This window comes from Blennius ocellaris (genome assembly GCF_963422515.1).
Source record: "Blennius ocellaris genome assembly, chromosome: 16".
NCBI classification, from domain to species: Eukaryota; Metazoa; Chordata; class Actinopteri; order Blenniiformes; family Blenniidae; genus Blennius; species Blennius ocellaris.
Genome location: NC_137665.1, coordinates 6,908,405 through 6,928,794, shown reverse-complemented (window position 1 = coordinate 6,928,794; position 20,390 = coordinate 6,908,405). Strand labels below are relative to the sequence as shown.

The 20,390-nt window shown below is 43.3% G+C and overlaps 1 protein-coding gene across 1 annotated transcript; it reads right to left on the bottom strand.

The window, feature by feature from the left end:
- Nucleotides 1–6,851: 6,851 nt before the first annotated feature.
- Nucleotides 6,852–17,126, bottom strand: gpr139 (G protein-coupled receptor 139; the record flags this gene model as incomplete). The annotated part of the gene is made up of 2 exons (XM_080510725.1): nucleotides 6,852–7,888; nucleotides 16,979–17,126. The coding sequence occupies 2 exons, from the start codon at nucleotides 17,124–17,126 to the stop codon at nucleotides 6,852–6,854; spliced, it is 1,185 nt and encodes a 394-aa protein (XP_080366851.1).
- Between the last annotated feature and the right edge of the window lie 3,264 nt (nucleotides 17,127–20,390).

Genomic DNA, 20,390 nt, shown 5'->3' with positions numbered 1-20,390 from the left:
ACATACGCACGTCTGGTCCATAAAACATAAAAAACTGCACTAAATTGTGTTGTTATAGTCAAGAAAAGTGTTTTCCAGCACTTCTAGCGAGAAACAAACATCCACTTATGTCTTCCGATATCGTTTCCTATCATCTTTATGATGATGCTTCCTCAAACAATAAGGTTTATTTGCCTGAGTCACCAAAATACAAGTCTCTTCTGAAGGAACCACTTTAAGACTTCATCACTCCAGAGTGTCATTTTGTCACCATCAAGGTGTAATTTTCCGCGAGCCGCAGTCTCACTTGGAGAGAGAGGCTCAGGTGCGACACGTGAATGGTTTCTGGTCTATGAGACAAAAATCGATCGTTTATTAGGTTTTTTGATGTATTTTGAGACAAAACACAGTCCAGTCTGTTGCACAACCTGATGGGATACATCAGGATGAAGGAAATTAAAAGAGCTTTCACAAATTTGGATATTAAAAATGAAGAATCATTTCCCTTGTGTAGTGTGAAGTCTGTGGTACGTTGTGGCAGCATTTGACCGTATGTATTGACAAGACATGCACATTAAAGATAAAATTCAACTTAATTAAAGTGACCGCTTTGGAATAAGGATTGACTGATATTGTTCAGAATGAAATTCTTTCCATGAATATTGGGTCAGAGTTTGCTGAAGTGTTTAGGTGAAACATTTTCATTCTGATCCATTTTCATGTGAATATTTGTGTCCATGTAAACACACTTACTGAGATTATTTCACTGGAGGGCTGGAGCCACGGTGTTGTTACCGCTATTGCATCCGACACTTTTTAGATACATGACATGGTGCATTAGCGTTTTGTGATTTAAACTTTAAAAGCTTTTCCTACGGCCATCTGAAAGTGAAGCGCTCTAGCTTGTCCATTTAATTAAAAACTGCACTGCATAACTGCAAAAGCATGACCTAAAGTGTTATATTTCATATGGAAATGAACCACCTTGCAACAGAATGAAACACGAGAGGAATTACTACTGTCACACTTTTCACTAAAACAAATTTTTGGCGACGCTTTCACCTTCATGAGGGTAAAAATCTAATCTGTGTGGCATCAAAACAATATTTTGTGCTCAAACTACAGGAACGTAACTTGTTCTTGTTTTCAATCAAACCACAAAACAGGAGTCTGGAATTACAATGTCACTGGATTTAAGCTTCTCTCTCGCCTGAAAGCGGCCTGCGATAGCATCAATCACTCAGATCTCAAGTCTCACCGATATTGAGGGAATAAGAGGCCCTGCTTCTCTAAATGGTTTGCACCTCATTTCACACTCCCTGGTTCACACACAGAGGTGTTTTGCTGACAAAAGAAAGAAGAAAGAAAGTCTTCACATGTGCATACATGTACACGTGTGAGTCCGCTCACAATCAGCTCAGACATCAGAGCAGCATCAGACAGACTCATCCATCTTTATTGCTGCAACAACACACTTCTCACTTCTCACACACACACATACAGGCCTCACATCTTTATTTTACCTTTCTATCTTCTTTTCTTCTTTTGTCTCTCCAGGACTCTCCTCATCACACTGAAGCACGAGCGTCCCGCGCTTCAGAGCTGACAGGACATTTGTCACATAGACACACTTTATTTCACAGTATACAGATGAAAGAAGCGCCATGACCTCTGCTCATGAAGTCTTAAACAAAGATGTGGTTTATTGGAGGAAGAGGCAATTGCAGGTTGTCTCACTGGAAGAGAAACACCGAACATTTTGTTCCGCTGCTGGTAATTTGGCTGTAATGCATGGAAGTAACAGTATGTCTTCTTTTGCGGTTGGAGCTGCTTTCTGGGAGAGAGGTGTTAATTGGCTTGTCTTGAGCTCGGTGTGTTGGTGATTGGTCGACTGTGAATATCAACAAGTCAGAGATTGGCTGGCTGCGTTGTGGATGTAACCAGGGGGACTTTAAAAGATGACACACTCAATCAGAGCTGATTACTGGCAGGTAAAAAGCATCCATTCTCATGTTTATCCTTTCTCATGCACAATATGTCTCACAAATACCGTTGACGGGGACGAAGTGTCGGCTGACTCACTGCTGCTGTCAAAAATGTTAATTAGGCATACAAAACACATAGTGATGTTCCCATCACTGCAGAGGCCCTATTACAGGGAGAGTTATCATGTTTCTAACTATTAATCTTGAATTGGGCTAATTTGTGTTATGAAATAAGATTTTTTTTGTGTGTCCGTGTTTGTGTCTGTGTTTGTGTCTGCAGAACAAAAGTAATACACGACTGAATCCTTCCTCTTTCATTGAGCCTGTCTTCATCATGCTGTTGCTGCTGAGCCCCTGTTGCAGCGCAACAAAGCCCTGTTTGTTCACAGCATCTGCCTTTGTCACAACAAGCTAATATTATACTTGCATCTATGTGACAACAATGAAAATATAAAAAGACACAATTCGCCAGAAGCTCTGTATGACAACAGGTTTTTTTTTAATACTTTAATCGAAAAATATCAGCTAATGTTTTCCTGCATACTTTCTCACAGCACAGTAGTACATACTCTTTATGCAGTTAATACATTCATTAGGAGGAAAAACAGAATTATGCAAGGCTATAATCACTCCATAATAATCATAAAACACAGCTTTAAAACACTGCCATGGAGAAAGGTAAAAGACCATTTTAAAAGAGTCATTGTGTAGAAAACCACAATCAGAAAAATACCAGAAAAACAAACAAAAACTGCTATAAGCATCAGTTGTACATTCATGGATATATCATTACAATACTGTGCTGTAGGTAATTGTATTTATCATGATTGAGAATAAATACATATTCAGGTTCAAACATTACTGGTCCTATGGCACAAACACTTTTTTTTGTTTTATTAAAGCTTCTGTCTAAAACCCACCGTATTTACACTCACACACACACACACGCACACACACACACACACACACACACACACACACACACACACACACACACACACACACACACACACACACACACACACACACACACACACACACACACACACACACACACACACACACACACACACACACGCACACACACACACACACACACTATAGACCGAGGAGTTACAGAGAGACAGAGAGAAAATGGAGCGGCAAAAAAAAAAAAAAATACAATTTTCCTCTTGTGATTGTGTTTGGCTAACTTTTTAATACATGGCAAGAAAAAAAGTCCAGATTCTAGGGCTTTTTGTCCCCTCATAATAGGGAAAGATTACGTGGCATCGATTCCCTTCTTCTCTCCTTTCCCTCCCTCTCTCCCTCTCTCTCTCTCTCTCTCTCTCTCTCTGGACTTCCTCACGTGTGAAAGGGGAAGGGACACCTGCATGTGACACTCTTTACAGCCTCCAGCTCATCTCTGCACTTTGGTTTCCCAACATGTCAGCCTCTGTCCCTGGAGGCCACTGCAGTGAGCCGCTGGTCCTCGCACAAATGTCACATTAACATGGCTGAGCCACTGGATGCTTGTGAAATAAATGTCATGGCAACATTGATCTGGGGAGCGCGCCTCAGTCTGTGGGAGAATTATTATTATTCTTTTTTTTATTTTTTAAATCATTATTTTGTTGGGGTTTTTTTTGCAATCTACTTTTTGGAACGATGGAAGTCTGGTTATTGAGCAACAATGACTACAATTAAAGTACATTCATGATGATTCACCGGTCAAGGAGCTTCCAGAAAGATCTATCATCTATCACCCCGTTGGCCATCAAAGAAATGCTCAAACATCCATCGGATTTGATTCTAGACTCTCCTCCGCTCAGGTCAGTTTTCTGATGACCAAAGACAGAATGGAATGCTCAGTATGCACGCAAAGTGCGTAAGACTCCAAGGCAATCAGTTAACGAGTGAAGAGGACACTTGAGAAATTAACTTTGAGCGAGTGCGTTTGCTTTAAAGTGGGAGCAAAGAGGGTTGAGTGGGAGGAGTAGGGAGGGAGGTGAGCAGCAGATGGCAATCGGCAGTCTTTCATTCACTTTGCAATTCTGCAAGAAAAATCAATTTGTTGTGGAACGAAGGGTAAGGGACAGAGAGTGGCCGCACATGCAGTTATGGCGCATGTGTGCACAATCAAATCGAAAAGGGCGACAAGCAGGAAGTTGGAGAATTGAGTTTGCTTTGTTTAAAGTAATCCTTGATGGCAAAAACAAAAAAAAAAGGCAAGAAGCTGCCATTGTGTGGGTCTAATAGTTGGGATCATTACAAACTGGTCACTCAGTCACAAAGTGGTTATCATGTTGCTTGGGCTGTAAATTGGAGAAAATATCACTTTTGATTACAGAAACAGTTTTCATTTGATCTGAGTTACCGAGCAGCTATATAATATTGTTTTCATGATCCGTTCTAAAACAATAGTGGAATACTCTATGAGTCCAGGATTTACAGTGATTGTATTGAATTTATTGGATTTTGTGTACACTGTTGAGATTCAATCACAGCTTTTCATACTTTGTTTTATTTGGTAGATTGACAACAGCATTTTGTCATTTTGAACGAAGGTTGGTCCAGCAGGCCGAAATTTAGTTCAACCGGAAGTGCAAATGTGCCCTTTTGACCCACAGAGGGGAAACACATGGTATTTCTTACACACATTTCATTTCAAGAACTAAACCATTATCATGTCAACATACAAATATATATCAATATAATATGTCTCAGATTATTAAAGGGTAGTTTCATCTTCAAATCTTCTGTGCTTGTGTTTTTCCCACTGTGAGGTTTTGATTTTCACCTTATTCAAGTGTTATACACACTACAAATGTAAATTTGTTACACACATTTCAAATATATATATTACAAATTAATTAATGAAATGTACTTTAAATGTATTTATATAATTACATTACCACACAAGCAACTATGCAGTGGGAACCAATCAACCTACATTTATAGGATTTAACACATTTCAAAGCATCCTGTCCAAAATGTATTCTTGCTTATGGTCCATGTTTTTTCTTGAGTGTTAATATTTAGGCAGTGCAGTTGATAAATAAAATGTATTGCCCTGATGTTCAGCTGCACTTGATATTGTGCAAGAAAAAGAGATGACACTTCAGCAGCTGCTGCCTGAAGTGTTTCGGAAATTTGAGAGTCGAATGAGAGTTTCGGGGGCACGACTTCATCAGCTATGACAAACCCACCGAACATTCATCAGATTTAAAGCCTCACGGAAGAAGGCCTGATGTGTCTTATCCCTCCCGGCAGGTATTAGCAGAAATCTGCCCTTTGGCACAGCTCCATTCTCACTGGATAAATGAACCCTGCTAATGCCCCAAGGTGTCTGCAGAATGGATGTGCATTGATCTCAGTGTGCTGTGTCTGTGGGCAATACAGCTGTGTGTGTGTGTGTGTGTGTGTGTGTGTGTGTGTGTGTGTGTGTGTGTGTGTGTGTGTGTGTGTGTGTGTGTGTGTGTGTGTGTGTGTGTGTGTGTGTGTGTGTGTGTGTGTGTGTGTGTGTGGTGTACACGCGCACTCATTTATGGTTTGTTACCCGGCACCACAGAGACACAGCTGATGTACGTGACGGTGTTTTGCAGTAAAATGTTACTGTAGTGCCATCAGCCAGCAGCAGAATGAGCAGGGATGAATGTGGCACCGCAACCCTGAGAACAAATTCACTGCTGCATCATGGGAAAGAAAACTTTGGATTGGATTTCTCTCTCTCTTCTCTCTCTCTCTCTCTCTCTCTCTCTCTCTCTCTCTCTCTCTCTCTCTCTCTCGGAAAGCTAAAGGGTTAAAGAGATGTATGGTTACATTCATTATATTCATCCATTTAATGGCTAACAGTAAGTCATCAAGGATCATTAATATTTTACAGAGGACTATCTACTGATAGCAGAAATTTCCTCATTCTAATATTGGAAAATGAGATTACTAGATTAATAACCGGAGCCACACCAACTCCATGTCATATTTTTTTGTCTTGATTTTTTGCAAAGCTACAATAACAGTCAAGTCTACCGTTGATAAATATTCAGCCAACAATAAGTAGTGTTTACTTGTCCTATGAAAGTCTGTGAGCTTGATGTTTTCTGCCATATCATGTCAGGGACAATCAGCGAGGGTTGTTCAATTCATAAAGACCGCATTTAACATGCCATTGACAGTCCTCTGCATATTAAAAGTGGAAATGCCTGGGCTTTTTTTTTTCCCCTCTTTTTTTTTTCTTTCACACAGACAGTCGGGACTGTGGGCAGTGGACACACTGTCTGTGCCTGAGTGAATCACCCCTCGAGATGAATGTTTAGTGCCCACACTCTGACTGGATCTTTGCTTTCCAGGAATGAATCCCAGCAGACAAGGACACAGCTGTTGAGATCTGTTGGCTCCAGTGTGCAACAGAGAGCATTCGCCCAATGAATTCAATTCTTCACCGACAATTCACGTCAATGGTTGATCACTTTATACATTACAAACGGTGGCTCACACTCATAGCAGTGGGTGGTGGTGATATGACTTTGTTGGTTACTGAGTAGCAGCCACTTTCACACTCAAGATCTTTTTTATTTTTTGCATGGAGGAAACAGTCAACACGTCTCTGATGCTGTTAATTGTTTTTTTCTGTTGTTTTTTTTTTGTTTTGTTTGTTTTTTCTATTATTGAACATGAGAGGCTTTGCCATTTCCTGCCATGCATCTGCTGTTTGCTTTTCCACCCCGCTAGCTAACTACAGTGTTATCTCTCAGCGCTAGCTAAACTGCCACCTCTGCGCTCTCTGGGCATGTTGACATTTTCAAACCTCAAAGAGTCCCATGTGAACAAAGCTGGTTGCCATGGAGAGAAAGCCTGACTATGTTCCCCGACGGCTGATGGCGGTGACGGCTGCTGGCAGCTCTGGGCTCAAGAGGAAATGCAGATGGGCTTCCCGTTCTTGTCGTACTGGTACACCAACATTTTGATGCAGTGGGAGTTGGCTGGCGAGATCCATGGACTGCTTGTGATGGAGAAATTGTGGCTGGCATAGAAAGGTGGTGGCTGCTTCCGGCAGTGCACCAGTGCTCGCAGCACGTTGGCCGCCATGCCCCGAAAACGCTTGCTAATGAAGCAGTAGAGGAAGAAGTTGACGCCAGTGTTGAGCAACGCCAGCATGTTCGCCAGATCGGTGAGCACGTGGAGCAGACGGCCGGCGCTCGGTGAGGTGGGGGGAGGGGAGTAGAAGTGGTAGAGGATCATGAGGGTGCGCGGTGCCCACAAAACTGCAAAAATGGAGGTGATGGCAAGGAGGATGGCGGTGGTCTTGCCGGTGGAATAACCTCGAAGACGGAAACAGCTGCGCCGCCTGCGAAGTTTCCGGACAATGACGGCGTTGAGGGAGAAGAAGACAGTGCAGGGGAGGAGGTAAACTGTGGCACAGTGGGCCCACACCAGGACATGCTGGGCCACCGTTCTCCTGCTGCTCTCTCCTCCTCCTCCTCCTCCTCCTCCTCCTTCTCCTCCTCCTTCTTCACCTCCTCCCCCTCCTCCGCCCCCACCTCCAACCCCTGGCAGGCTGTGCCACAGTTCAGGCCACCAGTAGTAGGGTGCTGCAGAGAGCAAGCACCCAATGTACACAGCGAATATCACCTTCCGTGTGCGGGCGGGGTAGGACACTGTGTGGTAGCGGAGCGGGTGGCAGACGGCGATGTAGCGGTCAATGGTGAGCGGCACGGTGATCCAAATGGAGGTGTGGATGGAGGAGAACTCCAAGACCTGCACCGCACTGTTTAGAGATGGCGGCAGCGGCGCGGCCAGGATGAAGTCCTCCAATATGAAGTCGACAAAAACAATGAGGAGTAGAACCAAGATGTCAGCCGCTGCCAGAGCCAGGAGATAGTTGTAGGACGACTTCTGACGACGCAGCACCAGCTGGGACAGGATAATCACGGTCAGGATGTTAGCTAGTAGAGGAGGAGGGTGATGGACAGAAGACGGAGAGACGAAACGAGGAAATGAGACGGAGTGATGAAGGATGAAGAGATTGGGAAGGGAATGGATGCAGGTTGGGGCAGAGAAGGAAACAGAAATTGCGCGTTAGTGCTCACGTAATTGAAACAACCAGCAATAAACGAGACAGCAACAGAGATGCAGTCGATAGCAATAGAGATGCTCTGCACATGTACTGTAGGCCCGAACATGCGATGAGAACAATAAACAAACACAGACGTGACAGGACCAAAGGTTTGGAATTGGGCGCAAATCCGTCCGTGCAATTGAGACGACTGCTGAAGCAAGTCGTTCTGCTCAGGAGAATTCGACTCCCTGTCACGGTGACATCTTCATTCAGTTTATGCCCGCTGCATGCAAAATAATATTAAACCCTGCCATTAATCGCAGACAGTAGCTGCCATGTTTAACCAGCTCTCCTCCTCTGTAATCTTCCTCCTGTTTATTGCTTTCCTCTCCTTTCCTCTCCTCTCCTCCCCTGCCCCCTTCATCTTCACCTGCTGTGTAATTCCAACAGCACCTGCCTGTGCCTTTGGCCAAATTGTTATCTCTAATAAAGAGTAACGCCACCAGACAAAACCAGGAGGGCAACGTACAGCAGCGGAGCTTAGGCAATCTGCTGAGTTCACTATTGCCCGCCATCCCGCCGTTGGCAATTTTAGCTTCTAAAACAATATTCAAGGACAACCCTCCCCACCCCCCCATCTGCCTCTATTTTGTTTCAATCTCTACTCCATGTCCCAATATGTACCACCATAACATCTCATCCATGTTGCCAGGTTTCTTTTACCCATTTATTCTTGTCATCTTTCCTTTCCATGAAAGGTAAATAGCCCAGGAGTGTACTCCCTCATTTTTTTGTTATGAAAAGAATGTGGACACAAAGAGCTGAATTGGATTAATCTCAGTGCTCTATTTACTAAAGTAGGACTTCTGTACATGTGCACAGTGGCTGCACAGCCTTCTGCCTCCCATGTGGCGCTCACACACAAGCTTCACCACAAATTCCCATTTATTCCCTGTGTTATTTCCATCTTCTTGGTGAAGGCTATATGTTGAGAGTCCACTCAAGTTTTCCCGGTGATGACAAACAAGCCGCCTGCTGTTCTGACTGTGTGATATGAGTATGAAGAGGAACGCTACAGACAGAGAACAATATAGATCTCGTTAATAATCAACATGACTAAATCTTTTTGAATCTCTATTGATTTTAAATGTCTATTGGGCAGGGACAGAGATAAACTTCACGGTAATTTTACTTATATAGTCAACATGTAGTTTAGCCTGAAGCTATGACCTTTTGAAATCAACAGGTGGTTCATGATCACATCTCCAGCATAAATTAAATTCGAAATGGAAAGGAGAGCTGTTTTAAAAGTCATAGCACAGTGTTACCTGTGACTCGAGATATTTTTTACTTGAGACTGGTGTCTCAAGTATTTGGATTTTTCTCTATATTTTAAGAAAATAATTGATATGCACGAATGCATAAAATTCAAATGTTTAAGTGAAACCTCCTGGTGCAGCATGGAGCCAGGTCAAATGTTTACCCCTCGACTAAGATCCCCCTGACATTGCATTGCAGCCTAGCAGACATCAATGCACTTAACAGCTGTCACAGTTCATGTAGAGTGTGTGCGTGTCCGTGTGTGTCTGTGATCCTGGTCCCCCTATTGCTGTAATAGATCTGGGATTGGATTAAATATGGCAGCTCGGAGTCTGGCACATCACACTTCACAGCCTCAGCCACTATCAACTGATTACAAATCACAAAGCTGGCTCCAGATAATGACTGAAGATGTGCTTGCATGACAAGGAGGATGTGCAGCAGACAACACACACGTGCACGCGCACGCGCACGCACACGCACACGCACACGCACACACAATGCTGCAAGTGAATATGTGCACTGAAACACACGGATCATTAAAGATGCGCCAATTCATTAGCGTGCAATCCATCAATAACCATAAATGAGATGTCAAAGCTGCTTACAAGACACAACAAGCCAATATATGTGTGCATGTTGTGCTGCCGGTTGTTGTGCACTCCTTCCATTACTCTTGTCGATGGTCTGTGTCATCAAATCTTTAGTTTGAGCAACTCATCTTACTTTTCAAATAAATAATTCCCATCTGGTGAAATGTTGAAAACATATTTTCAGTTAATTTATGTTGTTTGTACTTTTTCCAAAGTATAGGTACACGGTGTTTGTACTTTTCTTGAGTTTACTTATATTCTCTTTGAAAGGCCTTGAGTATTAATAATTTTAAACATATTTTTCACCTTTTGTTTTTTTGCATTTCAAAAACTGTCCTTCTTCTAGTTTTACCTGAATAAGTTCAAGTAGTTTTTTTTACTTTTTTTACTTTGTGCCTTCTATTGTATTTTTATTTGTGCATATATATTTAATGAAAAATCACAATGATAACTCAATAGTACACCACTGCTCATTGCTGTAATTAACACAGATCTTTCTGGACAAATTTAATTTAACTACTGAAATGTTGAAGCAATTTGATTTATTTTAATTTAGCATTAAGCATTACTTCACTGAACAGGGTGCTGTTGTTGCTGGCGGCAGCCCTACAGTGGTGTGCCAGTTCCATAGTGAGCATATTGTAGGTCAGCCTTCCTGTTTTGAGTTGGCATGTTCTCCCTGTGCGTGGCCTTTCTCTTGGTACGCCGGTTTCCTCCCACAGTCCAAAAACATGCATGTGAGTTTAATTGGAGGATCTAAAGTTGTCCTGAGGTGAGGGTGTGTGTGATTTTCTGTCTCTCTGTGCCTTTGCCCATTGTTAGACAAGTGCTCAATTTAAAAAGAAGTGCTTCTTCCAACCCTGTGTTTTTGAGCTCCTCCCAGTTTCTCAGAAATAATACAAATCAAAAGGTAATTGTATAAATTACTCTGTGGTTTTGGGTGGGAAGAAAAAAAACGGACAGAGTCAAGATTTACAAGATAATACAAACTGAAGTCGGTGACTGAACAAGATTCAAGACGCTAGAAAAAAACAAATAAAAACCAATATAATATTAATATAACAGCAAAAGCAGGATTTGTAGCAACCATTTGTCATACATGATTATTGTTTTTTAAAATTATTTTGTTTTTGAAGAATAATAAATGTTTTTGTTTTTAAAAAAAAATACTAAGTCTAATGTTGGTCATTATAACATTGTCTTTTTGTTCATGTTTGCTCAAATGTCGTTTTGCCAAACAGCCATCCAACATAGAAACCATGTGTGTCATTGCAGTGTCCAAAGTTTGTCATTGCTCATAAATATCCTCATTCGGAACCACAACAAATCCAACACAATGCGTTTGCCCTCAATCTGTCCCCTCACTTTCTATAAACCTGCCCATTACTCTCTCACTTTCGCCACGCACAAGCGGCGAGGTGTTGACTGTCACTGGCGGGGTATTATTCTGTTTGGGCTCCCCAGTGAGGCATGGCCCACTACAGACAAACAAAAGGGATCCATTGTGAGCTTGACATTTCCATTTAGCTCCAGCCACATTGCACGGTGCCGCCCATTCATTTCAATCGACTCCTGCTCTTTACGTTGCCTCTGGAGCGGCATAGATCTGCTCGGCATTCAGCAGGGTGCGAGGTGGCACATGCGGGGCTCGTCTCAGCGGACTTGGAGAAACCCAAGGTGGAGGGGGTAATACACGCACACGCACATGGATGTGAGCGTGTGTGCCAAATGTTGTGATGCTTGCCAGAGAGTAAAGTGACTCCAGCTGAGAGGGCCTTATTGTAATCTGCTGGAAAAACCAACTGCACTGTGTTTATGTTGGTCCGTCTGGTGTGTGAGTGTGTTTGCGTGAATGAGTGACCACTTTGTCTTTTTGCGTGGGAGTGCTTTTCTGTCCTTGCCCCCCCCCCCCCCCCCCTTCCCCCTGCTGCTGCTCTAATATAACGAGGGACACGGCCATTGACGTTGTTTAGCGGGTAAGGAGAAGGCACAGTGTGCTCCCTGAGGTGTGTAACGAGGCTGACTCATCCCATCACTAAAGGGACGTGGTCAGATGGCCTGTCGACAAACGACCCTGCACTGTTTAACCCCTGAAACAACGCAATTTAAACGTCAGACTACTTCTTCTTCTTCTTCTTCTTCTTCTAGCGTGGTAGTTATTAAGCTTTCTTATCGAGTCCAGAGAATTTATGGAGTATTGTTAAAAAAGAAAATCATATCTCCCGAAAAGCAAATAAAGGTGAGTGTTGCAGCTCAGCAATCAAGTCAGCCTTTTTTCTTCTTCTTTTCCCTTTTTTTGTCAATTGGAGGAAATTGAGGTCAGGCTTTAACGGCTTATCCGGAGGCTAATAAGATAGAGGGGAGGAGAAGAGAGGGATGAGAGAATAGATGGAGGGAGAATGAAAGTGTGGTCCGACGAAGGTCACATAGAGTTAAAAAACCGAGCAGGTGATTGAGAAATTGAGAGGCAGATAATAGAGAGAAAGAGAGGTGGATGGAGAGGTTCAGAAGGGAGGCAGAGGAGGGAAAGAAAGAGAGGCAAGAGAAAGAGAAAGAGAGAAAGAGGGTGAATATCAAAGCTTGCTTCAAAGGTCACAGGCTTTTTGTTCCTGGTGACAACCATTTCTCTTTTGTCTTCTGTAAGTGTCAGACCGGACGTAAAGCAGGACAATCCTTTAATTCCTCTCAAGAAAAAGCAGAGACTCATCATCACCACAAAGCCATGTGAAGAAAAAAAGAAAAGAAACTATGGCAACACATGCATTGAAGAGCTAAGATATGATTATATGAGCTTAATTCATCGTCGAAAGGAAAATACATTTCAGCTGGTGACACACAAAAAAAGAAAATCTGTCATCAAATGCCGATTTACTATCATCACTTTAAAAAAAAAAAAAAAAAGGTGTGAGGAACTAGCAACGGGGAATTAGAACCTCAAAAGAAGAAAAAGAAGAAAAAGGAGAAAAAGTAATTTGTACTGAAACAGGACGTGTACTTTTAATGGTCATATATAGAGAAACGGAGGCCCAGTGTGCTGATAATGATATTGATGCGACTGCGGTGCTCTGCTGCCTGCTCACCTCAACAGCCATTCATTTTACCGACAGGCCACAGTGATTCAAGGATTGGAGACGACTGTCCTCACGTCAAGGCTGAAACTGTCGCCGGTGATGAGGTGCTGGTGTTGCGCACCGCATGCCAAACCCTGACTATCATTTCACTGGCGGGTTTGTAAAGCATGTTCACAACTATGATCTGCCCTTGGAATTGTCTTTGACCACTTTACAGAGTGGACTTTTCGGCTACATAATAAATTGGCCAAGAAAGGAGACATTTTAAGTGTGATTGAAAGCAAATTAAATCAAATTAAAAACGTCCCTGCAAAGGAAATGTATGAAAAGATAACAGCTGTGTGATCACCCTCAGAGTGATGTATCATTGACATGCAGGGATTATTTTTTTATTTTTTTACTGTCATTTGCTGTGTCTTCAACATGAGGTGTTGACATTTTTGTTTTCATCTGGTCAAAGCCAACTCTGTCACAGCACATCTCTGATTTATTGCAGCGTCTCCTTCTTCTACCTCCTCCGTCTTCCTTCGCCCTCTCTGAGACGCCCACCATCGCTCGCCTCCCGGCCACCTCCTTCCTTAACACTGCAAGACTGGAGGCAAACCGCAGCGTGCAGTCGTACCCGTCTCCACTCCCGCTCGCTGCTTTTATGCTCTCCGATCACGCCTCAGCACAAACTTTCACATCCTCTTCATCCAGTTTTACCACAGCTAATCTCAAACTTCACTTTCAGCGTGATACTATCTATTAACAAGCTCCCGTCCTCTCATGGAAGCCCCGTTGCTGGTGCAGATTGACAAATCGATAGTTCAAACTGAGAATCGATGGGGCCCTATCTCTTCATTAAGTGGCAGGTGACACATGGCGCATGCTGCTGCGAGAGAGATCGGGTGGGCTCCTTGGCACTCTGCATTTCTGACCGTTTCTTCCCCACCTTGGATGGGTGTATTCGTGGAAGGAGACGCTGTCCAGCAAGCATGTGAGCCAGTGACACATGCCAGGGAGACATGCAGACTGGAGGAGACGAAGAGTGATTGAACGTGAGCACACAGCTGGAGGAGGCATCTTCCGACAGTCTCGCAGGGAAACACAGAACAGACGCACGTTTCTCCTCACACACACATCAACGGCATGAGGCATAAAGCTACTATAAATTCTGTTTGCTGGACAGCTGCTGAAACAACGGCTCCACCTGTTCACTCTCGCCATTTCCAAGGTCAAAAATTTGTATTTACGATCTCGTTTCCGAAAAATGTGCAATGAGTGTTTGAATAAACAATGGACATTACAGCCATTTTGTAACACTCTTATGCTTTTAGGGTAAATAAAGTACAGCAAAATCCAAACTTATGTTAAAGTAAGTACTCAAAATGAGGCCCAGCCTCGAGGAATAATAATTTATTATTGCTCCTGTAATTACTTTTCTTTTTTTGACAGCTGCTTTGACTGATTAAATAAACTTAAAAGGGAGTAATTAATGAATATATAAATATTTGTAACTCAAACAATCTCAGTTTATGTATGTGTGCTGTGCTGCACCAATCGGAGTGCAAATATTTTATTAACTGGCAGGCTTTTCCGATCATTCAAATTCATCTTGAGGCAAGACTTTGGCGTGACCATCAAACTCGCTTCTGTTTGCAGATTACATCGCCAAACCACCTGAGGGAGGGGAATTTGAAATATATGTGTGCAGGTAAAACACCAGTAAACACAAATTGTGCAACAAAGCAGTTTGACTCCAATATAATAGCACAGAAACAGCTGTCTTGGCTCCAGACATTCAAAGCACCTTTTGCTCGAGCATCCACTTATGTCAGCCGACATCAGCTGATGGCTTCCCACTCTGAGGCTTGTGCCTGGAATGCTAATGCGCCGGGAGATGCTGTAATGTACAGTGAACGGGCTTCACCTCTGTAATGCCCACATGTCAAAGACTGAGGCAAACGCAAATGACTGCTTCATTCGGTCGCTTGCTATGCCCGTCCATGCCTGGTCTGTCTCCAGAAGTGTGGCGTAGTGAGCGGGGAAAGCAAGGAGAAAGAGAGAGAGAGTTGGCGATTAATTAAAAATGTGGCAAATCGTTTCAGCTCTGTCGTCTGCGGCTCCCCCACCCTGGGCTCAGAGGTGCTACTTCACAGGCTCGGCTCTTATTAATCTATCTCTCTCTATTAATGCTCTGATCTCTCTTTCTTAACTCCATTGCTCTTCTTCCGGGTGTCCTTGACTTCCGTCTTGGCAGTCTCTCACTGTTCATCTCTATTGTGCATTTTCTTTTCTCGTTTGCTTATCACTTCCCTTTGGTCACACAGTAATCTTTTACCACCACTTGATGTGCGTAATCCCCCCCCCCCCCCACGATCACCCTCTTTCATGTTGCATCCCTCTCAGCACCTCCCCTCAAAAAATGTCCTCTTGATATGAGCCCCTCGCCGCCTGCAGGTCAAAGTGGAGGGAACTGGAACAGATGCGATGACGTCTCACTGAAGCCCCGGTGCTTTAAAACAGGCAGTCGATGATCCAGTCATCAAAATTACAAGCTCTCATTCTATCGAGGGTGTTTAATACGTGTGGGTCTGTAGGTCACACTGCGACTATTCACACATGCTGCGCTCATGAAACATTCATGATCGGAGCAGAACGAGCCGTGTCATAATGATTGAATAAGTTGAAGTCACTGCTGCAAAGTGTCAGCCCGCCGCACTCAACTCTGCCATTAATTCCGACAACCATCGGAGGATTGCCTACTCTCAGGTTATTGTTATCCCGTGATTAAACAAACAGCTACAATCACATTTGTACAGACGACTCAGCAGCAGAATCAAATAAAGCCAGCGAAGAAATAACAGCAGGGAGAACCGGCTGGTGCGGGACCTGCTTCGCCATCCATGTAAAATCATAATGGGGAATTCGATTGGTAGACTTTTACTCTTAGAAGAAAGCAAATATCCGGAGCAGAGACTTTTCACTTTGTGAACTAACATGCTTTTTCTTCAGATAACATCTTTATCTAATTTTTCTGTTAAAAATTGAGGGTAAAGACATCTCTGCTGAATTTCTCATGAAAAAAAAAAAAGCCTTTCAAAGCCATTGTTAGATTGTAGCAACTTCATGGGATAATGCTTCAGGCTGTTTAGCTGTAGAATGAGTGATACGTTTAAGTACGTGGACTGAATGCAAGTCTGAAGGTCCAGTGGCCTTTTAATATCTGAACATTAGTCTCTGATCAGGCATCAGCATTTTTCTTCTTTCATCTGACCTCTAGATGTTCTGTCTGTCTCGCTGTCTCACACAGATGCACGCACTCACACACACACTCATACACACACGCACATATGCACTCACACATACACACAGCACTTTGCTTCTCTGCGTGAGTCTGGGTCAGTGCTCATAGATCACACAGTGGGACACAGACAGTAAATACGTAGATCTGACAATGAGTGTGAATGGAGTAATCTTTCAATGATAAAGATGAACGAAGCTCGCGTCATTAATTCAGAGCATCACCAGAAGCAAATGCAAGAACCCATGTTCTACGGTTGCATGCATGAACCCATCAGCTGTCAGTGTAAAAAGATGCAGTTTCTCATTTTAAGACCAAAAACCTGCACAATTTTGGAACAATCATGTTTTCTCATTATGTTGCTGTTTCCCCTTCTTATTGTTTGATTATATATAAAGTTACAAATCCATAAGTGCACAAACAGAGATAAACACAAGTAAGCATGCATGCACTAGGTGACAGCCACAAGGTCAGGATGACAAATATACAGTAGAGGTGCAGAGTGGCACTCAGGAGCAGCTGTGCATGTCACACTCACTCAGACCTGCACACAAGTGCACAACAAAATCAACATGCAACACAAAACTCCAGCAGAGCATCAATGCAGGCGCTAATCGAAAAGGTGAGCGAGTTACCACAGGACGAACTGTGCATGTTTTTCGGACAGAAACGCGAAATACCAACACTTCTGATGTGCATATGTATACCTGGCAGGCCAAGGCAGAGCAGGATGCTGTAGTAGATGACAGGCAGTGGTCCGAGAGGGCATCCCTGGGCAACCTCTGAGGGATTCTGCCCCGTGCTCCAGCTGCTCCCATTGGGGGGGAAAACCGGGAAGATGTGGCTGTGCTCCATGGCCTCTTCCTTATCCTCTTCCTCAGCGGCGCTCAGTGTCAAGAAGATCGGCTGCACAATCTAAAGTGCCTGGTGGCCGGTTTGGGAGAGAGGGTGCTCCGTCCTTGGGCGCCAATCAGCATGAGTGTCTGTTTGCATGCATTTGCGTGAGACGGCGAGCTTGAGTGTGTGAGAATGAAGGGAAGGATGAGCAGAGATGGAGGAGGGAGAGACAAGCAGACGGGGAGATGTGAGAGATGATATGTGTTAGTAGGTGACAAAAAGGAAGGCGGCGGGAGAAGCTGAGAGGGAGGCGTGAAGAGGTGAGCGTGAAGGTAGAAGTGGAGAGGGGAGGATGCTGCCTGAGTATGTGAGCGAGGGGGAATGAGAGCAAGCCGAAAGCACAGTGGGAGGAGGAGAAAGGAGGAGAGAGGGAGAGAAAGAAGCAAGAGGGAGATGGAGAGAAAGGGCTCTGTGGAGAGCAGAAAGAGAGGGGAAGAGAGTGGAAGCGGCAGGTGGGAGGCTGAGGGGAGGAGGAGGAGGAGGAGGAGGGATGCTCGGAAAGAGAAAGATGGGTTTGAGGAAGGCAAAGACATAATAAAACTGATTGGGGGACAGATGTGACTGATGACAAAAGATAAATGGAAGGTTATTCCGACTGCGGTAAAGGACGGAGTGTGTCTGCCCTTGTCTACTTATTTGTTTTCTGTGTCTCCACTGAAATGCTTCTCTCTGCAAATGCTTGATTTAAAATCTAATTGACCGTAAAGTGTCCGTTACATTCAAAGCCATGTTGCATTTCACAAATACCAATATGTAGTATATGGATATGGTCACATGTGACTGGACATGTGTGTGCATGTGTGTGTATGTGTGTGCGCACGTGCGCGTGCGTGCGTGGAGATGGGGGAGCTGGAGAGCAACAGCACAAATTTGCCATGCAGCGTGAACGCTTTCAATTTCCAGCCAAAATGTGCGAACGAACTCCAGGCCGACAGTGAAAAGAGACAAAAGTATTTCTTCTTAAGACTGCTCTTTCTGGTTAACAGCAGGTCTGCAACTGCTGGTTACTTTTGTACGGTATTCATCAGTCAATTTCTTTACAAATATGCCTTCAAGTCTTCAAATGAGATCTTTATTCCGAACAATTCTTCCCGCTGCATTACTTTCTTTGACCAGCCTAATGAATGTAACGCAGCTGAGATCATTGGGGAAATACACTTGGATGAGTGCTGTGAATTGTTTTGATTGTTAGGAATATACTCAATTAAACGAGGGTGAAAATCGCATTTCATCTCAGACAAACGTATTAGCCCCTCCAATACTTTCGGACCTTATATTCAGGTGCCACAGTTTCTTATTACACCGTGTTTGAAGATTGTGAATTGTGGTATGAATGCAGTCTATCTTATTCTAGTATTAACAACATAAAATAGAACTTATAAACACCAAAGGGAAAACTGCTTGGAAAAATCTACATATTTACAGTAATTTACAGAAAAAAAGCCTGGTGGTTAAAAAATAGGAGTGTTTCTATTCAAATGACTGTGTTCCCTTTCAATCAGACCAAATTACTTCACATAATATAGTTTTGGGTTATTTATACTTCAGTTATTGTGTAATTTTATGCTTTTTATGAAGCAGCATAATGTATCCATCTATGCTTAAGTAATTATATGTTTGAAGTACTAACTATAATAATTTCATTGCTAGCTATAATACAATGTATATTGTTTTGATTATCTGTGTTGTGTCAGTAGACTTGATTTATTTAAGAAAATTGTTTCCCGCCTGCAGTACACACATCTGTTAGTAGGAGTGTCACACATTCATTGCTGATGAAAAGAAAAACCATTGCAGCTCCCTGAAGTTTGAACTTTTCTTTTTTTGCTCTCTTGTTGAAAAACAAAACATTAGTCCACTCATTACTCACAGCCTCGAAAAACCAGGAAACAATTGTATTTCTCTCCACACATGTCTTCTCTCACTGCTCAATGCTGAACTTCCTCTCTTTTACATTGAAGGTGGTGATTCAGTTATCACTGGCAATGTGGAAGCAAAACACTTCATCCTTTAATATATATTGAGTTTTGAGGTTACCGGTACTCCAAATTTTTAAATCCAGCATGTTGGCAACATTAAAGACTGGATTGGAAAGTACGCTTCTCCATCCAAATTAATCTACCAGTATGTAAAATAAAAGGCACTCATACATATTAGCAACCCGCAATGTTACCTATAAGTAGTGAAAACATTAACATGTTTGAATCTATTAGTGGAGGAGTTTACTAACGTAGCTCCTCCTTCAAATATGTCCTTTTGAAATATAATCTTTCTAAAGCAGCTTTAAAACATCAAAATACCCATTTTGATTCTAAATTGACAGAACTGGCTGCATCTAAATGTGTCAAATGCTGTGGCAACAAAACTGACCACTATCTCGCTTTTTCTGTCCAGAACTAATTTCTCTCTCTCTCTCTTTTGCTCTCTCTCTTTCTTTTCTTTTTCTCCCTGCATGACAGAAAGAGCAAATAGATGACTGTCCCCCAGCACTGAGCAGCTGTGATTCATCCTGTATGAAGTCTGGAATTTGGATCCAGCGACAGAGTCTTTCATGTTTTCTGTGCCTGCAGAGAGTAAGTAGGCATCAGGACAGCCTCAGTATGAGCCAGCGAGTCCATTTAGAGCCCTGTCAGCTGTGTCTCCTCTCCCTGCCTCTTCAGCACAGTCTGGGCCTGCGCCGCCGCTCTACAGGTCTGCAGGAATAGAGCCACACTGCGCTCATCTCCGTTGTCAGAGCAAGACACTGTATGTCATTTAAAAGGTGGTGCACGAGGCTGCGATAAGGACCCGAGGGCAGATGGGATGACAGAGTCTCACCAAGGAAAGAGAGCCGGAAAAGGCATTTCTGTGAAGGAAAATAAGCAACTGTACTTGTGAAAAGCATAAGATCAGAAAGTAGCACTTCGCCTCCGCCCGGGTACCAGGCACCATGAAAGGGGGAACTATTTGAAGAAACTATCCAATAATGCTTGACCCGATTCAGCTGAAAGCCACAAGAATCAGACGAGAGAAAAGAAGGGACGTGTGAGTGAAGGCGAAAGGAAAAAAAAGAGCCATCACGTGCTCTCAATTCTTTTCTCCTCCATGCCAACGACTGAGCTGCGGGCGGAACGGGAAGGGGAGCTCCACGATTAAGTGTTGAATAAAATATGGCCCGATGACGTGAATTGATCACAGAAAAATGTGGGACAGGGGAAGGTGATTCTTCAAGAGTAGCTGGTG